This window comes from Lissotriton helveticus, chromosome 5_1, assembly GCF_964261635.1.
Source record: "Lissotriton helveticus chromosome 5_1, aLisHel1.1, whole genome shotgun sequence".
In the NCBI taxonomy this organism is placed as follows: Eukaryota; Metazoa; Chordata; class Amphibia; order Caudata; family Salamandridae; genus Lissotriton; species Lissotriton helveticus.
In genome coordinates, this window is record NC_136065.1 from 1,339,856,544 (window position 1) to 1,339,883,987 (window position 27,444).

General features: G+C 44.9%; 1 protein-coding gene across 3 annotated transcripts in view; it reads right to left on the reverse strand.

The window, feature by feature from the left end:
• LOC144755373 (copine-5) overlaps positions 1 to 27,444 on the reverse strand; it is a 1,407,230-nt gene that overhangs the window by 314,821 nt on the left and 1,064,965 nt on the right. For all 3 annotated transcript variants that reach the window (XM_078644209.1, XM_078644208.1, XM_078644207.1), the window contains one exon: positions 24,255 to 24,359. In XM_078644209.1, the coding sequence (XP_078500335.1) occupies positions 24,255 to 24,359 (105 nt within the window). The remainder of the gene's footprint in view (positions 1 to 24,254; positions 24,360 to 27,444) is intronic.

Consider the following 27,444-nt stretch of genomic DNA (forward strand, 5'->3'; position numbering starts at 1 on the left):
CAGTGTTATGAGATTGGAAGCATCTCTATTTGACTCTGGCACAGACTAACCTGTACTCCTTGGAGTGGGCGAACTCCACAAGCTGTCAAATCTGAAGGGAGTTTTATTTGATACTATTGTAATTTTAGAGCCCCAGCTCTGTGTTTCATCTGTAGAAGTTTGTCAGCAATCACTTATTTTCTTGAAGCCTTCTTCGATTTTTGAACTTGAAGGGTTATGTCTAAGACTATGGTTATTTTCTTCAAGAGGAGTGTGAAGAGATTGTTGTTTACTTGAGAAGGATGATTAAAACACCATTCACTAATTTGGAAAAGGGTATGGGGGGCCTTTGGGCAGGTCAAAGTATTCCCGAGCTCATTAGCAATGTAGAAGTTAATCTGTGACTGTACATGCCAAATACAAACGAATGTGTTTTTACACACCTGACTACTATTGTTGCAGTTGGACGTCAGACAGTCCTAAACTTTTTTTTATCAGTGCCCATTCAGGGATTGAAGACAGAAGTAAATCAGACAGTGGCCGTCTATGTAGAGTGAAATGTTGACCATTGTGAATAGGTCAGGATATCTGTTTCTCTAATAATATTTTGGCTATGTAAATGTCCCGAATCATCTATTGACTATGGGTAGAATATATATTGGGCAAGATGAAGTAGGTCAGAAGGAAAAGATTAAGCATTTTTCCGCCCAGATGGTAAATCACTGCTTTAGATATTGATGAGCCTGGGCAAGTGACCACTCAACAGCGCAGGTTTTCAAAGTAGTCAAAGAATTGACAGTATATCTATTTTACAGAGACTGAGTTATGGTGGATGATGGATATGCCCACAATGAGCTAGTAATCTGCAATTAGAGTTTCAGGATGAGGTAGAAATGTGTAGGATTTGAACTTCTTTTTACTGAGTTCTATAATTATGTACTAGAGGCAGTTTTAAGTATCTTTTAATGTCAACTCAAACCCTAGTAATGTCTTAGCAATATCTAGTATTAACACATTTAAAAAGTATATGCCACTGACCAGGCCTGTAAAAAAAAGTCCAAGCATTTCAATGATAGGATAGCCTTGCACGAGCAGAACTAGTCATTTCCCTAAAGCACCCACTAATATAGCATTCAAACTAAACTTGTCCAGCCTCTTAAAATAGAAGCAGCTGCAGCAATCTATAGGCATGTCAAGATTGGTTATTTCTCGAGATAAACCTTACATTTTTTAAAGCTTTTCGAAAAAGCAACATAAAGGGGCAATTACTAGAATAAACAAAGAATTTAGACAAAATGTTCATCTTGACAGTATTTATTCTCACTTTTAGCCATAGTGGGATGTGGCCTAATTTTCTAATGCCCCAAGGAGATTGCACATATAGATGGTCATAATTACTTTTAAAACTGGGAGAGGTGTAAACCATATGCATTACCTCAGTGGGTTTTATAGTTGCTGTAAGATTTGAGGTGATTTGTGGTTATTTACATGGATGCATTGAAAGATAAGGCTATCTTTAGTGCATCCCCTGACTGATCTATTTTCAGAACCTGATGTTATGTGCTCTAGTTGTGGGGCTCTTTGGCCTTGATTTGTAGAACATTGTTTTAAAGAGTGCTCACTGTGTTTCAATTGTTTAAAATTGCTAACTGGCTTCTTAGCTTTGTAAAGCATCACAAAATATAGGGCCCAGTTTTGCGTGAGTCACATTGGGTGGATATGCTAAAAACCACTTTCAGAGCTGATTAGGATATTTTGTATTTTTTTTCACCATCCTTTCACAATTCGGTCGGAGTATTATCCAAGAACCCACTTTCCAAATAGGGTATGAATCACAGGAACTCATTGCCTCAGAGTCTGACCCTTTATCAGATTGCCCAAATATGGGTTCTGCTTTTAATAGATCCGTTTTTTGTCATCTGCTCCTCTGTGCCTTCTGCTGGGGTGGGAAAACGGGGTGCAGGCATTGGGTAATTTCTTTAAAAATTAATCTCTGGATGAGCTATGCGTCTGATATATCCATAAGGATATTTTCTTTTTTTGACCCCAGGTGTGCAGACATTAAAATTCAAAAATTAATTGACGCTGATCATCCTATTTTGAAGATCCTCTCATGGAATATTTCACTCTCTTGAGGCTGCCAGTGCTTTCGCTTTTAGATCCGTCCAGGCAGACAACTGTTGCTAGTGTCTGCATGAGGGTTTTAGTCCTTTTTCAATCGATGTTGGAGTGATCTTCCAATTGATTATTCCTGCCTTCAACAATAGAAGGCAACTGTTTTCCGGATGAAATCCATTACGTCTGTGATTTCTGATTTAACTTGTGTCATCTCTTCTATCATGTATTTGGCTTTTTAATCATTTGGTGCCAAAATATTTTGATTTGTGGGTATTCTTTTATAGGTACCAATTACTTGTTGTTCTAGTTTTACATTTCTTGGTTCCATATCTTTGAAGGCTCTGCAGCCAACATTGGCATTGTGCTAGGTTTCATGCCATCACTATTGGTTCCTAATGCTCAGGTTGTGGAATTACATTTTCAACATCTAGGTTTATTTCTTGAATCGTGGAGAACAAACATAATTCAGTGAGTGTCAATTAACCTGGCTTTAAGGGTATGCCTAGGCATTTTGTAGTGCACTGTCCAAAGGGTGAACACACATTCACAGATTCTCTATTCTGATGTTATTTTGAAACCTTAAGCTGCAGTCTTCTCTGTGACTGCGGCCTGTTGGGACCAAAAGAATATGACACAGCTGGGACGTGAACTGTTTAACAACCTGGTCAACTCAACAAGAGGGGGTAGATATATTAAGAGATTTTGGGCAGGTAATAAATACTCAGATTAGCAGATTTATTCCAATCCTTTCATTGATGTAATACTCAGTCTTATTGAGCTCACCTTATCCTTTGGTGAAGGCCAGAACATGTATGTGTGGTTAGACATGCATGTGGATGCAGTGTGGCTTATGTGGGAAGTGTTTGGTGTCAAATGTGAGGTTCCGAGAGGTGCACTATATCATGTACATCACCACTGTACTTTTACGTTGACGTGCGCTTGCTTGGAGCATTTATATATACCTTCATCTGGAGCAATATTCCGACCTCCACATGGTCCTAAAGAATATAACGCAGTCCCCGATACTAGAGTTTGTATGTGGTATTGACTGATTAGTGGGTCTAGTTCCCAGCTGGTTATTTTCAGACCTAGGTAGTAAAGATCAAAGCCTAGTACAGTGGCAACCTGCAGAGGCTCTTGGTAAACTTGAGGAGTCTTTTTGAAAGAGGTTGAAAACTGGAGGAAATGGCGAGAAAGGTTACATCCCGAGAGGAAGCCTAACTCGGGGGTGCTGCAGACTTGAAGCAATAGGGCTCAGAAATACTTGGGCAGGAATGGTTAAACAAATATTGTAAGGGTGTTTGAGGTCTTACCATTAGAACTGGACTTGAAATTCCGCTCTGCTTGCGGTGTTTTTCCCACTCAGCGCTCCGCGTTGCATGTGGACTTCCGAAATTCATGGAGCAGAGTTTTTTCCTTGCTCGCACTCACCAATGTTAAGTTAAGGTAACCTGTGAGGAAAATCTTATTTCAGACCACTTCCCAACGAGATTTCTCAACCCGGGCGGTCGTGGATGTGTGTACCGCTCACGTTGAGAAGCCTTCTGTTTAAGTTAAGTAATCTGCTGCTCAAGTAGAACATCTACTCCAGCAGCAGAAAGAAGCAGCGTCCTCTTGTGCTGCGCATGGTGCCATTCACGCTGATTTTCCAATGTAGGACAAACACCCAGCGCTAAAAATCAGCACAAATGGCATGACCTAACACACTCTGACGCTTACGGAATTCTTAATAGCACAGTGGAGGTTTTTGGTCACGTCGCAGAGTTTTGCATAGCAGAACTCCAACAACTCCGCCCAGGCTTACTTACCATTGATTCCAACTGTGTGTGTGGCGGTGAGCTGTAAGACCAAACAAACTATACTGATAATCTGTGGGGCTCTGTGGTACAATGAGCAGTCCAAAGGTAAGTTGTGAACTCATGCAGGCTGTTGACAGAAGTGCGTCCCACAAAAGGCCTGTAAAGTGAAGAAGAAAGGATGTCCAGGGCTGTACCTACGGAAATTGTCAGAAATATTTGTAAGGATCTCTGTCGTTGCTCCGATCTATAATTCGGAAATTGTGTCAGCGTTTTATCAGTTCTACAGTAAAATAATAATTTGCCAACTAGAGTGCTTCCCATGCACTAAAAACGGCAGCTTTGGGTTTTTTCCCAGTAATTTGGCAACCTTAAAGCTGCAGCTCTAACTAGTCTTATGGGAGCATCAGCCCTAATTCCACCACTGCAGGAGTTGATTGGCAATGTCAGCTTCAGCTGGGAGAGCCCCTGGTCGATAGTCACAGGTACATGCTAGTTTCTAGATCAGTGGCAGGGCCTGAAGGTATGGGTTTTAAGAGAGCCGAAGAAAAGCAGTGCATCCTTCTGAGGAGGGGCTCGCCACAGGTGGAAGTGAGCATCCATTCGAAAGATTAATATGGAATCGTTGGGAGAGGAAGGATGACCTTCGGGTTTTCAGGATTTATTTAGATCTTTGAAGCTCATATGGTGCTGGGATGCATGGTTCCTTAACACTTATCTTTCCATATTATTGATATGCTTAAACAACCTATGGGAGCCTGTGTTGCTAATATTATGTGAAATAAGGTAAAGGAGTAATGTGTACATTTAATTTTTAAAAAAACTGGAGGAACGCATAATCCTGCTGCTATTCTTCAGGAGAAGTTCCTATATAGGCTCATGTGCACTACTTCTCACTTTTCAGCTGTGGTTACTTTACTTCCTGGCACAGTCTATGCAGTGCTGGCATTCCATCAGTGTACCACTCAATAATTTTCTGTACTTTTTCAGTACTTTAAAACTTTTTTCTGTACTTTTCTTTTGTATCCAGCAATTCATCATAGTTTTGCTAGTATCACCAATAAGAGTATATGTAGGCTGCTGCAAGGGCACTTTTTAGAATATCCCTGGTGCTATTGGATAGTGTTTTGTTTGGATTTATTCATTGGTTAGTGGGTTTTATATAGGCCCCTTATATAGTATTCTGTTTTCACATTAAATTAATTGCTTATTAAATGTGTTAAGATTTGAGGAGCATGATGCTGATTATTATTTTAGAAGAAGGATGCTTTACTTTGTCCACTAATTTAGCTGTAAGCATTTTATCACTGGGAAAGGCTGTGTAACCCATGTTGGGAAAGAGCAGAATGCCGAAGGACACGATTTTTTACTGACTTAGCAGCTAAGGGTCTCTCAAAACCGATTCCTCCTGTGTTACTGCCTATACTAAATGATGGCAACCAATAGGCCACATCACCTTACTGGAGTACATCTCCTTGACAGTAGAAAAGTGGATCAAATCTAATCCTCTCTAATTAAAGTTGGTCAAAGACTTCATTGTTCACTATTGAGTCAAAAAACATATTGGCTATTGGCCGGTCATTCAATGGTACATGATTTCTACCAAATTGCCATTAAGATCTTGATTTTCTCTGTTCAGGTCAGTACTATCTCCAATTATTCCCTTCTTTCTGAGCTATCCTGTTCTCCTCCACGGGTATCTGATGTGGTTTTCTTTTCAGCTCTCTCAGTGACAATGACTTCTCCTGTTTGTTCTTGACAAAGCAGATGCTGAGGTGTCAGGTGAGCTGCTTGATGTAAGGACTGAGAGGGTCAAGTGGCTACTTGCAGCACTCTATATTACTTCCTGATTACTGGCCATTATGTGACTGTGCAGCCAGTCTTCTGGCAGGGAGAAGAGTTGTCAATCTGAGTCTGCAGTCTTTACCAGGGTTTGTTGGCTGTGTGTGGAGTTCATAATAAGACCGTCAACTGTGGAGAAGTGTGGCTCACTGGTTAGAGGCGGCAGACCCGTAAGCAGAGAACGGCCCGGGACCAGGGTTCGATTCCCGACGCGGCAGGGTCGTGGACCAGGGTCAGCGGACTCGATAATTCTCGCCTTGGTGCCTACTCTAGTCAGAGACCACACGCGGCAACTCTGGGCATCAGCTTGCCTCATCTTCACAACAGCCCCCCCAGATCGCCGGGGATGCTTGGTCGCACCTTAGAGATACCCATCAGGGACCATCTCTCAGGGTGAGCCAGGACGGGTTCCCCAGCGGTCGAAGTGTGGAGATACTCCTCCGGGAGTCGATTCCTAGCGCTATATAAACCCACAATTAAATTAAATTAAATTAAACTCAACTCCGTGAGACTGAGCAACGCCAGGCACATTGTACGTACTAGAAGCATGAACCCAATCAAGTGATAGTCTGTTCCTCACTCTCTGAGTGATTTCTTCTGTGATTGCAAAGGTGCCTGTGTTTCTCGGTTCACAACTCTAACAGCCAAATTCATGGTTGGGGATTGGCGGTGCACCCTGCTCCTTCAAACCTGTGGTTTCCCCTCTCTAAAGACAGAGGCACAGTATTTACACTGACAACCTCAGACCTGGTTGCCCGTCCACAAACGCATTCCATGTCACAGCGAAGGCCATCACGCGCACTGATGGCGGGGCGACCACCACTAATTTTAATTGCCCATTCCACCATGCTTTGCGCAGCAGACACAGGCAGGGAAAATTCAGCCAGGCCTGGATGTGAAAGGAGAAATGTCCTGATGTGTCAGGCTTTTTTGTTTTGGTCCAGAGTAAATCTCCTGCTTGAGATCTACTTTTCACTAATAAAAAGTATGCACAGGGGGCGCTATAAATACGGTCTGCTCAGCAAACCTTCAGTGTGGTCAGGGGAGCTGCCTTAGCAGCAGTTACGGTCACAGCACATAGTAAAACTCCAGGCTGGCAGGGATATTCTAAAAAGGGCGGGCCACCACTCCCTCCCCAATATCCCAGCCGGCCGCTGCCTGCCAGGGAGGACAGACAGAGCATCCTCCAAGTTCTAAATGACCCCGTTGATTGTGGCATTTACTTCCCTTCACTTAGCAGTTCACTATCATCTGGGATATTTACATAATGCAATCAGTATAGAAGAGAAAAGTGGGAGATTTCAAAAAAATAATAGGGAGAACGTGTTTCCCCCATTGCCTTCTATTGAGGACTGAATCAGGTTACTATCATGTATAGTACTTGAAGTCTGATGCAAATATACGTTTTTTTTCTTATCTATCAGGAGCAAGGAGAAAGCGCTATGGCAGGCAGAGAGAGCATTATAAAAATGTTGGGCACTGACCTGTAGGAGCAGGTTAATGGCAGTGCATACTCCCAGTCACGCAAGACCAGTCCCTGTGGGCTGCAACCTGCAGGTGAATCGGGCTTTTGCATACAGGAATCAGGAAGCAGGAGACTAGCCTTGATATCGGTAGTCTCACACCTGAATCGGGAGGGTTGGCATGTATGTATCTAATGGTCCGTTAACATCTAACAAAAATTCTCTTTTTAATATAGTTGTTCTTCTCTCTCCTTAGATAGACTATGCTACAACGCCTTCAAGCTGTTTAGTTTTCATAGTTGCATATGATTAAAAAAGTCACTCATCCAGTTTTAACATAGCAGGAATGACTCGCCTTTACTTTTCTGTGCAGAATGGGCTCTTTAGGTTTTTAAAGATTTAATACTACAAAAATTAGATTTTCTGCCAAAATGATACTCATGTGAATACTCTCCGAACTTGTCTCACTGTGAACTCTAGAGGCCATAAAATAGCTCAGCAAGTTAAGCGGTTGCTTTTCAGTAAAATAGGTTGAGCTGGGTCCAGAGATGGAAAAGAGGGGGTCCAGCAGTTATTAATGAGCTGGATCAGGGCCAGCCCTAATGAAATATGATAAATATGTCTTATTGCCTTTCCCTGATATTGTTTGGGTGGTTCATATACACATTTGCAACCTGCAGGGGTTGAGGAAGTCCTAATATTTTCAATTCCAGTTGTGCCCAACACAAATGCCTCACTTAAAGGCCATCGCCACTCATTTTGTTTAAGTCTCATCCCGCTTAGATGCTGAGTGGAGCTTTAACACCTTTATGCCAATGTCATCAAGGGGAAAAAAGACACTCTGCAAGTGCTTAAGAGATGATCTATGATTAGGGGCAGTTTTTAGACATTTCGAGGATGGTATGGAAGAGGGATACATGACTGTAAGAATGCCAGATATATCTGTCTATATCAGTAACTAATTAATGACCAAATTTAGCACTTATGTACAAGTGCTTATTACTACCTAAAGGAACCTTTATTAGCAATGTTAAAATAAGGAAACTTTGAAGAAAAACGGTATGGTTGTAAACGTATGTCTTACAGTTTGCATACAGCTCCTAGATGCCAGTTCATAACTCACTTAGCCATAACATAAGGACTGTAACTCGTAATATGAATGTAACACAAGGATCTCTGCAGCATAGACAATTATAGATGGGTAACAGTAAATAACTGGGATGGTTTTCACCAAAGGGTTCGGAGTGACATCCAATAGACAATGAAAGTGATGCTTAAGCTGCCTATGATTTCACTCAACCCCCCCCCCCCCCCCGAGATGAAAAGCTTTCCTAATATTTACATTTACACATGTATATTTTTATTTTATGTATGCCCCAACATCATCTGCCTCTGCTTTCAAGTGCTACACAGTGGCAGATCAGTATTAAGGGAAATATATTGTACATGGCCGCTCCTCTCCGTTCCAAATGTAAAATACCTTTCCTAAGGCCACCGGCCCTAACCAGCCTCTATGCTTTCCCACCTCTCCTCCTCTCCACAGGCTGTGCTTTCTGATCTTCAGCACTGCAATTATAGACTCTAGGAGAGCCCTATCTAAGCAGCCTTGAATTCCTGTAAGATAGTGTAGGAAGCCTGCTCTATGTGTACTATACCTAAAAGAGGTATAGTGTGCACAGAGTCCAGTGAGTCCCCAAAGATATGGCAGAGGTTAAAGAAGATAATACCTTACTCTTACATTAGTGGTAGCTGTACTGAGCAGTTAGGCTTATTAAAGGGTAGTGTGAATGCATTTGGTGTACCTTCTCATACAAAGCAGGAAAAAACACTCAGTGACTGACTCAAGGCTAATGTTTGTAGAAAAATATTATTTCAGTTACTTTTATTCCTACGAACCAAGTTGAACTCAGTTATAGGTAGGTAATACTTCCAAAAAGGCAGTAGGAATACTTTATGGTCTTGGAGTTACTTTGGTATTGTCGATTTAAAACAGTAACATTCAGTACTGGTAAAAGATAGATAGTTGCACGTAATCGATAAAGTGCAATACAATACTAATGAAGGAAAACAGTGAAATGCGTCAGCGGCAGTAGCAGCCCATGCAGGTAAGCACAGTGAAGTGGGGACGTGGCAGGGGAGTGGGGGTGAAAGTGACAAATGACGGGATAGGGAATGTAAAATAAATAGATTAAAGGAACCACATACCTTGCGCTCGCTGCATCGCTGACTCGACCATGCGCGAGTGCAACTTAAGTGGCTTTATTGTTTATTTATTTTACATTCCCTATCCTGTTTTTTGTCACTTTAACCCTCTCTACCCCCGCCCGCCTGCCCGACTTAGATTACTTCCACAGCCCGCTACTGATCAGCGAGTAAGTACACAACTTACATTGCCAGTCTTCGAGGGTTAGTCCGACCCTGATCAAGGGTCAGTTTGAGCTGGGCACTGCACCACCAGCGGGACTGGGGTGACTGGGTGCAGAGTTCAGTATCTACGCTGAAGCAGTCGATACTGGCATTGATGTTTGCTCTTGCAGTCAGCGGAGAACAATGGGGATAATTGGGAGTCAGTGGGCTGCCAACACTGGTACCGCCACGGACCTTACCAGTGAGTCACTGTAGGTCGAAGGGAGGCCCCACCAGCCCAGCAGTCGTAGTCATGGGGATGGAGAAGTTCCGCCAATGTTGGACATTTTGGAGAGACCGCAGTTGAGCAGGCGGGGCAGGAGGAGGCCAACAGGGCCACTTGGAAGAGGGTACAGACTCTTGGAAGTGGAGCTGGGATCATCTTGGGTCAAGATGATCCCTCTAGCTTATGGAAGCCGACCAGCTGCAGTGCTTTCACCTGGCAGGGCAGATTCACGTCGACACAAGTGTCGGTCATCTACCCCGGCAGTCTTGGGGTTCTGTTTGCAGTAGTGAGTCGCGTCGGCACAAGTGTCGGTCCTCAACTACTGCGGTCTTTATACTGCCGGACGCTGGGGACTGGCGCCTCTAACCCAAAAGGAGGTACTTGGAGATTGGGTGAAGACTTAAAGGTCTCCATGGTTTCTTGGAGACCTAGCCTTTGGCTGTAAGGCCTGCTAGAGGGGTGAATTACCCATGCCACAGGCAGAGTTGGGGGGCATGGCACACAGGGAGGTGTGCCATTTCAACTCTTTAGTTTGGACTACATCAAAACACGCAGCCTGTAGTGGCAGCATGTGGGTGTCAAGGTGAGGGGTCTCTGAGGGTAGCAAAATACATGCTGCAGCCCTCCTTGCATTCCCTAGGAGAGTTTGCTTTTTTCAGATGTTGTTACTTTTTTTTCCAACCAGCATATTACTCTTGTATCTCTTCTCTCATAACGTATTTCCCATTTTCTGTTTCTGCAGCACTACAAGTTCATACAAATGGCAATAGCAGTATGCAAATATCATGAGTCAGCTGCATACAAAAAAAAGAAAAAACTGTCATTTTCAACACAAAGAGCTCTAACTTTCACAAATGCAAGACTGATTGGATTGCAAATGCATGTTTTTGTTTACTATCACATATGAGGGCACCTTCAAATACGTGAGATCTGTATGTGAGCTAGAAAAACTCTTTTGTGTTTGATTTCATAGCCTGTAATGTTAATCCATGTATAATGAGAATCTAGGCCCTATAAAGGATCCACATGACAACTGACTTGCCTCTTACTTCACCAATGGTATTGTTATCGGAGAGAGTGGGCTGGAATCTTTCTAAGTGCATGTTTAAAAACTCTCACTTTTTAATACGTACTTCTCAATACAGGGATAAAATCTGTTGAACTAAGATTAAATGCTTCAGCGTTTTAAAGAAATACACTTTAAAAAAAAATATTAAGTCATCTTTGCATATTCCAACATGTTTGCGGGATGATTTTCATGCCAAGTATTGCAGGACTCGGCTCGTACGTGGACCCATGGCTTGGCTTTACTTTCGCTGCTAATTTATTGGCTCCCCCAACTCTAAAAATAAGTGCAGTTGAGTTGGGAAATAGTTACAGTACCAAGAAGTAGAACATTTTTCTGGTAGGAAGCGCTGTATTATAACAAATTAATGTCACTTATATTGGTTGTTGAATCGGCTCCGGGTGTGGTCGAGGGATGGAGTTGCCTTCTCTGCACAGCACTTCTTGTAACTACCTGCAGTCGAGGTTCGTGCTTCTATAAATAGCGCTTCCATCCGCACTGGGTCATTCTGAGGTGCCCAGGGAATCGCCTGCTTTCCATCTGATTAGCATACATTTACATATCCTTAGCATGCCAGGCAAATACTTTGCCTCTAACGAGGTGCTCTGGGTGCTACTGAAATGCAGGAGCCATTGATGACGCGCAGCGGACTTGGCCCAAATGGGGCATTCATCAAGGTTTTAAAATAGTCTTTTGGCTTTTTTTCCTGAGAGTTTCAAGTGCACACTGCAGAGAGAGGCCAGTGCTTAACTTGAATCAGTGGTTTCCAGTGCTCAGCACAGGCACTCAACCATCAACACTGGTGCTTTGCATGGCACCAGTTAAGGACACATTAATTTATGGCACAGAGAGATTAAGTAATTTGCCCAGAATCAGAGGATGTTTAGCTGAGGCCAAGACTCAAACCTGGTTCCTCAGCTCCGAAGCTCTGGCCATTACAACACATCCTCTCCTCACCATCATGGTTCGTACTTGGGGGTCGATTAGGATCGCGGATTTTCCGCATCCTCCGGGCCGGCGGAAGCCACCGTTGGCCCGGAGGATACGGAAAATCCGCTGCGGACCCACCAAAGACCCACCGCCAAATTAGGATGGCTGGTGGGTCTTGGTTTCAGTCTGCCGCTTTTCCGCCGCGGTCGGCTTACAACCGCGGCAGAAAAGCTCTAATATGGTGGCGGTGTCTCTCAGACATCGCCAGACATATTAGGATGGCTTCCCAGACATGCTTTTCCGCGGCGGGTTCTCCGCCGTGCAAAAGCATACGGATCTTCACTTTGGGGGCCCGTTGTGGGCCCCCTGGGTGAAGGGAGGTGGGGGGGTGCACATGGGGGGTACCTATGGTACCCCCCTGCATTTACATGCAGAAGGCGGCAGGCACCGCGCGGTGCCTGCCGCTTTGTGCATGTAAATGCAATGCATGCGTTTTTAACATTGCGGCGGGTGCAGCTTGAAGCCGCACCCGCTGCAATGTTAAAAATAGAGGATGTGACCGCCAGGGTGGCGGTCACATCCTAATTGCACAGGAGGGAACACCGCAGCACATGCGGACGTTCCCTCCTACTCAGGGCTCGTAATGTGCCCCTTGGTTAGGTTTTAGGCAGAACTAACGGAAAAAATGGGCTGATGCAAGCTGCCTCCTGACAAGAGCCCAGGCACTTATGTTTTTTTTAACAAATTAACCACTGAGAGAGGCAGAATAACAGGCCTGCAAACTTATAAAAAATATTTACTTGTGATGTGGGACGGAGCCTTGGAGGGGGCGGGCTTTGAACTAAGGTCTTAGCCATTAAAAAGCAAACAAAACACAAAAACATCTGAGGCTGGCATCAATATCTTAAGAAGGTTTAGACACCCATAATTGACATTGGCTGAGCTTCCAAAAGTGAGCTGGAAACCAATCCTGTGTAAGAGTTTCCAGCTCACCTGTTGCTCACGAGGTGACGTGAAGAGAGACAAAAGTGTAGTAGCGCCTTATTAGATGGCATGACTGAGATAATGGGGACTGTATACATTTACCCCGTAGTTAGCTGCATTATGCATATTTTTTCACATTCTACCCAAAGTGTAGAGTAAAGATTAATTCATTAACTAGACTACCATCTTCATTTTTAAGAACAGGGAATGGAGCGACTTCCTCCGCCTTTCCTTTGAGGAATGAGTTAGTTCTTTTTGAAAATGTACCAAATATTTACTTGTCTTGTGATCAGAGCTCAATCCGATTAAAGAAAAGCACAAAATACCCAAAGGAGCTGTGTTGAGAGCTAGACAGCCAAATGTGTTTCTCACTTTTATATAGAACAATCATCAGAGATTAGTGATGCCTTAAGGCACAACCTTTACACCTGTGGGCAATCAGAAATGACATTGAAGGAAGGAATATCACAGGAACTGACATTACATTATTTGTGCCACAGTGAGAACAGATAGAAGTGGGGGTGGGGATGTTGGTAAAGACTTAGGGCCTGATTATGAGTCTGGCGGTTCGGGGACTACCAGACTTGCGGGGGCACAGCGGTGGCAGTCTACCCAGTGATGCACCGAGAGTCCATCCGACCAATTACAACTAGGGTGGTCAGACCGCCATTGCACCATCACAACAGCCAGGGATCACAGATACCTGGCGCGGCAGTCTTGAGGCAGCAGTATGCTTAGCGGGACCGCCGCGGTCCCTCTAAGTATATTACAGGTTTCCTCTGTGCCACGATTTTCATGGCGGTTCCTACTACATGAAAACCGTGGCGGAGAGGAAACAAAGGAGGCCCACCTCAGGGCCATGGAGTGCATGCAGGGGGGCACATATTGTGTCCCCTTGTGTGCATGTACCCCAGTACCTGCACAGCATGGACTGCACCAGTCTATGACATGTAGGTACTGTCTGTGACGTTCCCTTGCGGGGCCTATTTCATAAGCACCGCCATGGGACCGCCAAAGAACCGCCCGCCACTGACAAAAAAGTCATAATCTGGCTGTGTGGGAGTAGGCCGCCATCATGGCAGACCGTCCCTGCACCGCCAAACTTGTGATCAGGCCCTTAGCACAGTAGACAGGGACAAACTGATGTCAGTATTTTGAAACTTGTGAAACCAGAGAAAATTATAACTTTATATCCTACTGATTCTCCAAAATGGAACAGCCGCCAGCAACATCAAACAAAGAGAAAATCCTTGGAGTGGTCATGGGCTCAAAGCTGTCTCTTGATCTCCAAATCAAGAAGGAGATACATATTATATCATGGGAATATTTTGACGTTTCTACCCTAACTGCTCCTCGCACACAGGATACAGGCCAATACAGGCCTCTCTGGCCCAAGTAATAAGCCATATAGATTATGCAAAATCATGTCTCTACAAAATTTCCTGACTGCAGCAGCCAGCAAGTTCTTAACTTATCTACATTGCCCCCATTATATTACTTCTGCTGCCAAAGCACTTCACTGGCAAGAAAATTATCATTCAAAACACTTTGTGTTGCACACAGGGCACTCCGAGGGACAAGGCCAACCTTGTTACAATCTAAACTCAGGTCCTGCATGCAAAGGAGAAGCCTTGGATAGAATATGACCCTATGCCTAATAATCCCTCCTTATAAAAAAGAACTCAGCTAGGCCAGAGTTCCTTCTCAGTATACACATGTAAACTATGGCACTGAGTATCCAGAGAGCAGTACAGAGTGACATGGGTGTGATATGGTGGTGTGGCTGGAGTCTGTGTAGGAAGTATGTAGTTGTGATTGATGGATGTGGCAACAGTGGCGTGGGGTAGAGCCCTGAGGTAAGAACTACATTTTATGAGATGAAGATACAAGATGGGAGTTTGTGCAAGTCCAGTTGCAGTGCATGGTATGAGGGAAGAGAGATTGTAGAGGTCAGAATGAAGGAGTGATGCTTGAGTGATTACGGTAGGAGTAGTGCTGAGTGGGAGAAAGGAAGTTCTGAGTTTGAAGTGTAATGTTATGTTATAGGGTATTTGTAGCTCACGGCTGCTCCGAGGAGTGTCCCGGCGCTAAGAGAAAATTAAGCAAAAGACCCAAAAAAGAGAGACCCAATTTACTCCTAGTCATACACAAATCTCAATTATTGATGGAACAGCCAGGTCTTCAGTTGGCGTCTGAAGCTCAGAAGCTCTGCTTCTTGTCTCAAAGACAAAGGGAGCATGTTCCAAAGTCTGCTCACTACCACCTGGAAGGAGTGTCTGCCCTTCCTGGCCAAACAAAATGTTGGAACCCACAGCAGATGTTGAGTTGATGACATCAGGGCCCTGGCTGGAATATAGGGCACAATTATTTTCTGTAAGTAAGGGGGTGTAGTGTGAAATGTGAAGGGAGATATTTAGAGGCTTGACATGTTAAAGATGTGAGGGTGAGGTGAATGAGAACATAGTGGTGGGCTGAATAAGAGAGGAGCAGGAGTACAGTGTAAGAGAAGAGAAAGGGTGTAGCAAGGGGATTGATAAAATGGTGGAGGTAAGGATAAGATGTTTATCTGATGGATGTGCGATAAGTATGATGATTATGCATGTGCTACTGCTGGTCTGTTTATTATGTTTTCCAGGTAAAGTGATTTTCCAACTTTGTTCTCTCTTAAAGCAAGGGGTGAGTGTTTGGACTGCTCACATGCACAGCCGAAACCCCTATCCAACGCCTAGAGTTATCCCTGATTGCTTGACTACTGCTGCACCTTGAGAGACAAAGCCTTCTACCCATGCCCTAGGTCTTGGGATTAAGGGCTGAGAACTCCTATTCTTGGACATCCAAAACAACCACCAAAAGCAGCACCCACCACCTTCAAAAGATATAAATGTAAATTGAACCATCACAAATTCTGCTAAACGCAAGAGCTTGGGAACCTTTAGGATTTAACACAACATTAATGCAAAATTCCAACACTATGAAGTTGCTAAGAGAATTCAACTGTATTGATATTTTTAATCCTCTGCCAACCGAAATGTGCACTTCCATTCTTCCCTGGATTTATTTTTGGAAAACATAATTGTTAAACCTATATTTGTTTGCATTTTTTAGAATGTAAATGGCCCATGTTTATATTTATATTTGCCTAACTTTTGAGTCATTTTTCTGTAGCGAATTTTGTAAATATGCTGAAAAGTATCTACTCAGACAAAGGGGCATTGTGGATTTGCCCCAAAGGATGAGTAATCTAGTTGAAACTAGGGTTATGTTCAGTGGCTGCTCGCAGAGGGAGTGATCGGGCGGTGGGGGAGGGTGGGGGCTAGTGGACATGGACATACATCGGAACAGAGTAAAGTAAATAAATAAATGAGTTGGGGATGCAGCGTGCGCAATGTAGTTTTATTTATTTATTTACTTGCTTTACTCCGTTCCGTCGTATGTCCTAGTCCACTACCCTCCCACCCTGCTCCTCTACCGCCCTGCTCACCGCCCCGCAGCCCTCCATCTGCGAGCTGCCACTAGTTATGTAGAATGGTCTAAGCCCCCCCCTCCACCACCACCAATGACTGGTAAAATGTCCACTCAGACTAGTCAAAGCAAGGAAACCATTAACGATTTCAGGATGAGGAATAATCCACTCTGCAGCGGTGACTGAGGGGAAAAGAGAAAGATGTTGTGCATTTCCTTCTGGGTACAATGAGGGTCCCCTAGAAAATGCAAGTGTTGTCCACCCTGATTGATATGACTAAACCCTGTGAAATAAGAGAGTTCACCTATTGCTTGCTAAAGGAAAGAGGTCAGTTTCATGGAAGGGTCTGTTGATTCGCCACACTCGGCTTATGTTGGAATCCATAGGGTTGGGACGGAGGTGGCAGGCATTTCGATGAGGCCACCCATTTGAGTTGTGATCTCCACCCTTTCGATGTGAAGCATTCGGTTTATTGAATTTACATAAAATGATCATGAACTCACAATACAGGGCTTGGAGACCTCACGAATAGAAGACACCTTAGCAACAGAAGTCACACATGCGAACATAATTTGAATAATCAGCTGCAGTTTTGAAGTCAGACTACCATGTAATATGCCTTGGGGTTTCAGTATGTAGGGAAGAGTCTGTCATACTTAGCAACGCAAGGCCAGATGTGTCCTTATTTTAACACAGACGCGTTATAATGTGCTATAGCTGGCTCTATGTTTCTATGTGTCATAAGTGAGGTGAACAAGTTCTCTGAAGCCGACTGCTAGCCACACACATAGGCCCTCATTATAACAGGATTAATCCACTTCTCGAGCAAACTCCTGTTTGCATCTCAAATTGGGATTCCACAATGGCTGACATTTGTCCATGAGCTTTTTGGATATGTACTGTTTGTCAATGTGCAATTTGAGTGCCCCGTGCTATAATGCCATAAACTACAGCAGATAAAATCTGGCCAAGAACCTGGTGGTAAAACTCATGAAAACGCGTATCATGGTGTGCAAACTGACATTTTGTGCTTTTTGCCTACAGACACTGATCAGGTTTTCTCTACCAAATCTTGTGCGAAAATAATCTCCGTTATATTAACTCTACGTGGGTAAAAAGAGCACGTTCAATTGGCACCTTATCAAATAATGTCCTACTTGCAATCCCGTTACTGGTGGAAGGGCCAGATGTAGGTAGCCCAATACCGGATTTCGGCCGTTACCAACCGGTATCGGGCATTTGAGATGTAGGGGCCAAATTTAAGGATTCTGTAATTTACTGAATCAGTAATTTAAGGAATCTGTAAATTACAGATACCTTAAAATACTGATTCGGTAAATTACCGAATCCTTAATGTAGGGAGCACTCAAGTGAGTGCATTTCTGAGTTAAGGATTTGGTATTTACCACCAACTAAAAGTTGGTGGTAAATATCGAAAACCTTTGAAAAAGCCCATTTGTGCTTTTCCAAAAGTATGTGTGCCACATGTGCACCCATGCACTATTCAGGGGTGCAACAGGGTGTCAATGTGACACCCTGCCACCCTTGTAAGTCTTCCCCCTATTACCGATTTGGTATTTACTGAATCGGTAATTCCAATTCATTCCTATGGGCCTCCAGGCCCATAGGAATGAATTGGAATTACCAAATCGGTAAATACCGAACCAGTATTTACCAAATTTTACTGATTCGGTTAAATTTACCAAATCAATAGCTACATACCATTTACCGATTCTGAAATACCGAATCGGTAAAATGCGGTATTTTAAAATCGGTAAATTTGGATTACCTACATATGGCCCTTAATGAGGTATCTATGTACTGAATTCAACCATGATGCTAGTCAGGTACCAAACCCTAAGTTAAGCGGTTTCTTACCTATAGGCTTATTACACATATGGTATTTGTCCACGTTCAAATAGCTGTCAAAAAGCTTGAGGCATTTGGGCATGGACAGTAGCACGTATGCAAATAGCATAAGGGTGAATTCTGCCGTGCTCGGGTGTTGCACCTGAAAAAACACTAACTCCACGGTTGTGAGAATCAAATAATTATAAACAGTGATTGAATTTTACAGTCACAAACCATCACTTGACCACTGCAAAGAAAAAGGAGCAATAATGTGCATGGTCAGTTCAAAACTGGGTGATACATTAATTTTATTTGGATATTAAAATTAGTTCAAATGAGAAAGTTTCCGGTGAGCAGTACTTCAAGATTGTTACACCTGTATCCTCTAACAGCATCAACACAGACCCGTCCCATACCAAGCTATAACATCCATTGCCTTCCCTAGAGATATCAAACGATAGAATTAATGCAGCCCAACATTATCAGTGGCATTCTATAGCCTTAGGGGACATTCTATGGTCAGATATCCAAGCAAAGAACCTTTGACATATTTCATCCCTCCGTATTTTACCAATTGACTCCTTAGGTAAAACATAGGAACAGACTGGCTTGTAAAGTTTCTCAGGGTAATGTTTCTTAGGTTCTTCACGGTGACTGATAGAGTGTCATCCAGGCCCGTCTGCCTGGTTGAATGGGAACTGCAGATGATGTGTTAAATAGGTCATCCTCTTATTTTCATTCTCCCCACAATGTTTTCTGAAAATATCAAATTAGGGATGCAGGGGGCATTGTGATCCAGCTAAATCTTTCAGACCTGAAAATGCACATCTGTTTAAGACAAGACTTCTCTCAGATCAGATCCAATACCACTGGAAAATCGGAGGGACGAGTTTCACACAGGTTATACCTTCATCTAAAAGCTTTACAAAATTCAATGAATGAATAAAGGCGTTCAGTGAATTTATTAGCCTACATGAACCTTCCTGCCAAATGTAGTCCCTGTAAAAGAAGCACAGACAGAAAATCGTCCCCAAAATCTACCCTTTGAGATTTGAGATATCAAAGGAAATTGGTACTGGCATCAAACTGAAACAGTGGGTTGGTCTCTACGGAGCCCTGTTTCTGAGCACGGACTAAGTTGAGCTTCACGGCAGAGATAACCTGCAACATTCCACACTGTTCTCATCATTGTTCTGATATCTCATCCCGTTGAAGCCTCCACTCAACCCTTCCAAGCCCTCCCCAGCTACAGGCAGCTCAAGCTTGAGCAAGGATTTCAAGGAGAATATAACCAGTAGCCCCCAAGATATTCATTTTTATTAAAACTATCAGTTCTGCACATTGCAAGATGATTCGGAGAAAATTTATCCATCTTAGTAGAATGTGATTTTAACGTCAGGTTCGCAGAGAGTCCCAGGCTTTTCTCGGGCACTGATCATATTTCAGGGAGGTATGGGGTCTATACCGTTTAAAAGCGTTTTGAAATCAGGGAAATATTGTCCATATTTGTAGTGTTATGTATATCATGCATTTGTACAGGGTGGATTGGAACCTGCTACACCAAAGTTGTATTGCTAAATGTAGTTGCTTATGCTTGTCACTGATCTTCACCTGAAGGCTCGGATGGATTATGGAAGCGTCTCTTTATGGGGTCTCCCCAAGACCACTACAGCTCCTCTAAGAGCCTCTACCAACGCGGCAGCAAGACTAATCACTGGCTCAAAAAAAAGGGCCTACATCTCCCCTGATCTAAAATCTTTAAATTGGTTGCCGTTTGAAGCCAGAATCCACCTGAAAATAGCTTGCATGACGCACAGGGCTCTACATCACAATGCGCCCAGCTATCTCACACAAAAACTCACAATATCTGGAGGTTCAAGATCAACAAGAAGTGCGGACAACCTCCTTCTGAAATCACAAAAATTCAAAAAGAAACAAACCTATAGTTGCTCCTTCTCAGGAATGGCACCTAGGATCTGGAACGCCCTACCACCAGAAATAAGACTGAACCCCTCCTCCTCTTCCTTCAAACTGGAAGTAAAAAGCATCCTTATGGCTAAATTCACATAATCATTGCCTCACGTGACTGTGGATCTTACATGTACTGCCTGCTCTAAGTACTGTTGTTGTTTTTACCATCAATGCATTATCATCTTCCATCCAGTCTTCTTTCCCACCCATTTAATGCTTGGCTCCTTCATGTACAGCTTTGCGCCACTTATTTTTGTCGTTTTTACCTTCAATGTATTATTTTCATAATCCATCAAACCCAATCGGTACTGTGTTGCACCTTACTTGACTCTCCCTTCTAACCATTGATTGTTCTCTGCTGCCACCCTTTTTGGTCCTTATTATCCTTAAATGTTTGATGTGTCACTTGCTTTTGATGCCATACTTACATTACCGCTTATTTTTATTGTTTGTATGCCTATACACTTCTTTACTGTGAAGCGCTCTGATACCTGCAAGGGTCTTGTTCGCGCTCTATAAAACTTTCAAATAAATAAATAAATAAACAAGATTATGTTTAGCGTGAGGCTGATTGAGATTGTGGTGCACTACACTAAAACAGGAGTGTTGGTAGAATAAACAAGCACAAGTTTTCCCTAATGGATGCGACCTTCCCTCGCATGCCCCCGTCTGTTGCTCCTGTTGACGTGTGAACGCTCAGGTCTGTGCATGTGCCTCACCACTGTTTCAGCCTGGGTGGCTATTGAACCAGAGGTGGTGCTACAGGGGTTTACAGTAAGAAAGGATGGAGTAGCGCTCAGCCTTCACCCTCCTGAATAGTGCCAATTGGCCATTCCATCAGTGTGGGTGACACACCGAGAAGCTCACAGGGAGACAGTAGCTTGAGAGTTTCAAGAACATCAAATGTCCTTGATAGTGTCTAGCGCCCTCTGCTGATAGCAACCAACACAAATGCCCCAGGTTAAATGCTGGACAAAGAAGCTTCATGAGTGATTTGCCTAGTTATGTTGTAATGTGCTTTCTTTAATCAATTGTGTTATTTTCTTCAGGAGTTTGACACCATCGCCCACCTGCACCAAACTGGCTTGTTCTCAGTGTGAACCTGCAAGGTGTAAAGTCAAGTGCACATGTACTTCTAGTGGACATCTGCATAGGGTAGAGACAAGTGCTCATGGACTTCTAGAGAGCACCTGCAAGGGGTGGAGACAAGTGCTCATGGACTTCTAGAGAGCACCTGCGAGGGGTGGAGACAAGGGGTCATGGACTTCTAGAGAGCACCTGCAAGGAATAGAGACAAGTGCTCATGGACTTCTAGAGAGCACCTGCAAGGGGTGGAGACAAGTGCTCATGGACTTCTAGAGAGCACCTGCAAGGGGTGGTGACAAGTGCTCATGGACTTCTAGAGAGCACATGCAAGGGATGGAGACAAGTGCTCATGGACTTCTAGAGAGCATCTGCAAGGGGTGGAGACAAGTGCTCATGGACGTCTAGAGAGCACCTGTATGGGGTGGAGACAAGTGCTCATGGACTTCTAGATAGCACCTGCAAGGGGTAGAGACAAGTGCTCATGGACTTATAGAGAGCACCTGCAAGGGGTGGAGACAAGTGCTCATGGACTTATAGAGAGCACCTGCAAAGGGTGGAGACAAGTTCTCATGGACTTCTAGAGAGCACCTGCAAGGGGTGGAGACAAGTGCTAATGGACTTCTAGAGAGCACCTGCAAGGGGTGGAGACAAGTGCTCATGGACTTCTAGAGAGCACCTGCAAAAGGGTGGAGACAAGTGCACATGGACTTCTAGAGAGCACCTGCAAGGGGTGGAGACAAGTGCACATGGACTTCTAGAGAGCACCTGCAAGGGGTGGAGACAAGTGCTCATGGACTTCTAGAGAGCACCTGCAAGGGGTGGAGACCAGTGCTCATGGACTTCTAGAGAGAACCTGCAAGGGGTGGAGACAAGTGCACATGGACTTATAGAGAGCACCTGCAAGGGGTGGAGACAAGTGCTCATGGACTTCTAGAGAGCACATGCAAGGGATGGAGACAAGTGCTCATGGACTTCTAGAGAGCACCTGCAAGGGGTGGAGACAAGTGCTCATGGACGTCTAGAGAGCACCTGCATGGGGTGGAGACAAGTGCTCATGGACTTCTAGATAGCACCTGCAAGGGGTAGAGACAAGTGCTCATGGACTTATAGAGAGCACCTGCAAGAGGTGGAGACAAGTGCTCATGGACTTCTAGAGAGCACCTGCAAGGGGTGGAGACAAGTGCTCATGGACTTCTAGAGAGCACCTGCAAGGGGTGGAGACAAATTCTCATGGACTTCTAGCGAGCACCTGCAAGGGGTGGAGACAAGTGCACATGGACTTATAGAGAGCACCTGCAAGGGGTGGAGACAAGTGCACATGGACTTATAGAGAGCACCTGCAAAGGGTGGAGACAAGTTCTCATGGACTTCTAGAGAGCACCTGCAAGGGGTGGAGACAAGTGCTAATGGACTTCTAGAGAGCACCTGCAAGGGGTGGAGACAAGTGCTCATGGACTTCTAGAGAGCACCTGCAAAAGGGTGGAGACAAATGCACATGGACTTCTAGAGAGCACCTGCAAGGGGTGGAGACAAGTGCACATGGACTTCTAGAGAGCACCTGCAAGGGGTGGAGACAAGTGCTCATGGACTTCTAGAGAGCACCTGCAAGGGGTGGAGACCAGTGCTCATGGACTTCTAGAGAGAACCTGCAAGGGGTGGAGACAAGTACTCATGGACTTCTAGAGAGCACCTGCATGGGGTGGAGACAAGTGCTCATGGACTTCTAGAGAGCACCTGCAAAGGGTGGAGACAAGTGCACATGGACTTCTAGAGAGCACCTGAAAGGGGTGGAGACAAGTGCTCATGGACTTCTAGAGAGCACCTGCAAGGGGTGGAGGCAAGTGCTCATGTATTTCTAGAGAGCACCTGCAAGGGGTGGAGACAAGTGCACATGTACTTCTAGAGAGAACCTGCAAGGGGTGGAGACAAGTGCTAATGGACTTCTAGAGAGCACCTGCAAGGGGTGGAGACAAGTGCACATGTACTTCTAGAGAGAACCTGCAAGGGGTGGAGACAAGTGCACATGTACTTCTAGAGAGAACCTGCAAGGGGTGGAGACAAGTGCTCATGGACTTCTAGAGAGCACCTGCAAGGGGTGGAGACAAGTACTCATGGACTTCTAGAGAGCACCTGCATGGGGTGGAGACAAGTGCTCATGGACTTCTAGAGAGCACCTGCAAGGGGTAGAGACAAGTGCTCATGGACTTATAGAGAGCACCTGCAAGGGGTGGGGACAAGTGCTCATGGACTTCTAGAGAGCACCTGCAAGGAATAGAGACAAGTGCTCATGGACTTCTAGAGAGCACCTGCAAGGGGTGGAGACAAGTGCTCATGGACTTCTAGAGAGCACCTGCATGGGGTGGAGACAAGTGCTCATGGACTTCTAGAGAGCACCTGCAAAGGGTGGAGACAAGTGCACATGGACTTCTAGAGAGCACCTGAAAGGGGTGGAGACAAGTGCTCATGGACTTCTAGAGAGCACCTGCAAGGGGTGGAGACAAGTGCACATGTACTTCTAGAGAGAACCTGCAAGGGGTGGAGACAAGTGCACATGTACTTCTAGAGAGAACCTGCAAGGGGTGGAGACAAGTGCTCATGGACTTCTAGAGAGCACCTGCAAGGGGTGGAGACAAGTGCACATGTACTTCTAGAGAGAACCTGCAAGGGGTGGAGACAAGTGCACATGTACTTCTAGAGAGAACCTGCAAGGGGTGGAGACAAGTGCTCATGAACTTCTAGAGAGCACCTGCAAGGGGTGAAGACAAGTGCTCATGGACTTCTAGAGAGCACCTGCAAGGGGTGGAGACAAGTGCTCATGGACTTCTAGAGAGCACCTGCATGGGTTGGCCCACAGTGGTCTACTATTTGGGGCTAAGTCTGCCGCTGAGGAGTCTCACGTGGAGTCAAGGGAGAATTTCTGGTGTTTATCATGCACTTAATTTACACTCGGTTATCAGCAATTGGTGCTTGTTTTCCTGTTAAGCGGGCAAACATCAGTCCAAAGTATGAAACCCGCAGGCACACCACGTCATCCCTGGTGCTCCCACAAGCTGGGCCGTGACTGAGCTCCTACCTGTCATAGTCCCCGTTGCACAAGGCTCGCACGGGGATGCAGAAGGACTGCCAGACTGGGTTCAGTGTATTCTTCACCACTTCTGTTTTGTGACAGATTGTAAACCTTGAAAAAACAAATATCCATCATAAAACAAACATGGCTAAATTCCAAACATGAATCAACAGCATTGATCAACAAACAAGGCATTACCATGGCAGGCTCAGACGTGGGGGGTTAGCAGAAACATCTAGTCTGACAAGAGACAGGGGCTGCCAGGTGTCTCCAGTCTGCCCATCTCCTGCCTGCACTTCTCACACAGCCCAGCCTGGTCCCCAGCTGTCCCCTATCTTTGTGTGTAGAAACAAGGGGTATGTGGGAGAAAGTGAGAAAACAGGTATTCTAAGCAGGAGGGCTGATATAACATTGTCATTGTGTAGGTTTGGACTAATTATTCCACAAAGTAGGGCATGAGGTAAGTAAAAGGAGTATGATACTATGGCTGCTGCCTCTCATCGCCGAAGGGTGGTCTTGCACAGCGGTGGCGGCACAGATAAGCACAGTGAAGCAGTGGGGCGGGGCAGGGCGCGGCAGGAGGAAGCCGACAGATGAGAGAATAGGTATTTTTTATTTATTTAATTATACCTATTCCGTCATCTGTCGGCTTCCCCCATGCCGCGCCATGCCCTGCCCCGCCCCACCGCGTTTACCTGTGCAGGCCTCTGCTGGTCTTGCAAGGTCTCCTCTCCTCAGGAGACTTGAATCTTCGTCTCAGGGTGTCTCTCCTCACAGGGAGATCCACCATTGGGCGTGCTTATTGTGAACTTGATACTTTGTGGCAGTGTGCATATACTGAAGCTGGCATAAAGCAGATTTTGCTGACTGAGACTCAACCAGTGTGTAATGTGCTCACTCTCAGACTCAACCAGTCAGGAATGTGATTACTCTGAGTCTACCAGGGATTGGGCTGCAGTGACTCAGATGCTGGCAGCATGAGGTGTGAGTATTATGAAAATGATAAAGTTACAGTGTGTTTGACTAGCACTGTGTGGGAGATGTGTATGTGGAATCTGTCAAAGTGTAGGATCTGCTTATTTGTAGGAAAAAACTGTGGCATCTGCTAATCGGGAATTGGCACAGTTTAGGGATTAATATTTAGAGATGGTTACAGTGTGGGATCTGCTTATTCTGAATTTGTCACTGAGTGGGATAGGTTATTCAGAGTGGCACAGTGTTAGATCTGCCTATTTGGCAGCTTGCATGATGTGATATCTGCTCATTCAGGCTTTCGGTGAGGATTTATATAATCAGAACCCAGCACAGTGTGGTTTCTCATTATTTGGAGGCTGCCTTAGAGTGATTGCTGCATTATTCTTGGGATGCATACTGTGGTTTGTGATTATTCACAGACTGGCACGTGTGGAATCTGCTAGCTTGGAGGATGGCATAGTTTGTTATCTCTTTATTCAGAGGTTGGCATAGTGTGAGACCTGTTTATTCATAGGCTGCCTCAGTGTGCTTTCTGAGTATGAGTAGGCTGCTTCAGTGTGGTTTCCGAGTATTCATAGTCTGCCTCAGTGTGGTTTCTGAGTATTCGTACGCTGCCTTCATGTGGTTTCTGAGCATTCGTAGACTGCCTCAGTGCAGTTTCCGAGTATTTATAGTCTGCCTCAGTGTGGTTTCTGAGTATTCGTACGCTGCCTCCATGTGGTTTCTGAGCATTCGTAGACTGCCTCAGTACGGTTTCCGAGTATTCATAGTCTGCCTCAGTGTTGTTTCTGAGTATTCGTACGCTGCCTCCATGTGGTTTCTGAGTATGAGTAGGCTGCTTCAGTGTGGTTTCCGAGTATTCATAGTCTGCCTCAGTCTGGTTTCTGAGTATTCGTACGCTGCCTCCATGTGGTTTCTGAGCATTCGTAGACTGCCTCAGTGCGGTTTCTGAGTATTCATAGTCTGCCTCAGTGTGGTTTCTGAGTATTCGTGCGCTGCCTCCATGTGGTTTCTGAGCATTCGTAGACTGCCTTAGTGCGGTTTCTAAGTATTCATAGTCTGCCTCCGTGTGGTTTCTGTGTATTCGTATGCTGCCTCCATGTGGTTTCTGAGCATTCGTAGACTGCCTCAGTGCGGTTTCTGAGTATTCATAGTCTGCCTCAGTGTGGTTTCTGAGTATTCGTACGCTGCCTCCATGTGGTTTCTGAGCATTCGTAGACTGCCTCAGTGCAGTTTCCGAGTATTCATAGTCTGCCTCAGTGTGGTTTCTGAGTATTCGTACGCTGCCTCCATGTGGTTTCTGAGCATTCGTAGACTGCCTCAGTGCGGTTTCTGAGTATTCATAGTCTGCCTCAGTGTGGTTTCTGAATATTCGTACGCTGCCTCCATGTGGTTTATGAGCATTCGTAGACTGCCTCAGTGCAGTTTCCGAGTATTTATAGTCTGCCTCAGTGTGGTTTCTGAATATTCGTACGCTGCCTCCATGTGGTTTCTGAGCTCTGTAGACTGCCTCAGTGCAGTTTCCGAGTATTTATAGTCTGCCTCAGTGTGGTTTCTGAGTATTCGTACGCTGCCTCCATGTGGTTTCTGAGCATTCGTAGACTGCCTCAGTACGGTTTCCGAGTATTCATAGTCTGCCTCAGTGTGGTTTCTGAGTATTCGTACGCTGCCTCCATGTGGTTTCTGAGCATTCGTAGACTGCTTCAGCGTGGTTTCTGAGTATTCATAGTCTGCCTCAGTGTGGTTTCTGAGTATTCGTACGCTGCCTCCATGTGGTGTCTGAGCATTCGTAGACTGCCTCAGTGCAGTTTCCGAGTATTTATAGTCTGCCTCAGTGTGGTTTCTGAGTATTCGTACGCTGCCTCCATGTGGTTTCTGAGCATTCGTAAACTGCCTCAGTGCAGTTTCCGAGTATTTATAGTCTGCCTCAGTGTGGTTTCTGAGTATTCGTACGCTGCCTCCATGTGGTTTCTGAGCATTCATAGACTGCCTCAGTACGGTTTCCGAGTATTCATAGTCTGCCTCAGTGTGGTTTCTGAGTATTCGTACGCTGCCTCCATGTGGTTTGAGCATTCGTAGACTGCCTCAGTGTGGTTTCTGTGTATTCATAGTCTGCCACGGTATGGTTTCTCTGTATGAGCAGGCTGCCTCAGTGTGGTTTCTCAGTATTCGTAGGCTGCCTCTGTGTGGTTTCTCAGTATTCTTAGACTGCCTTAGTGTG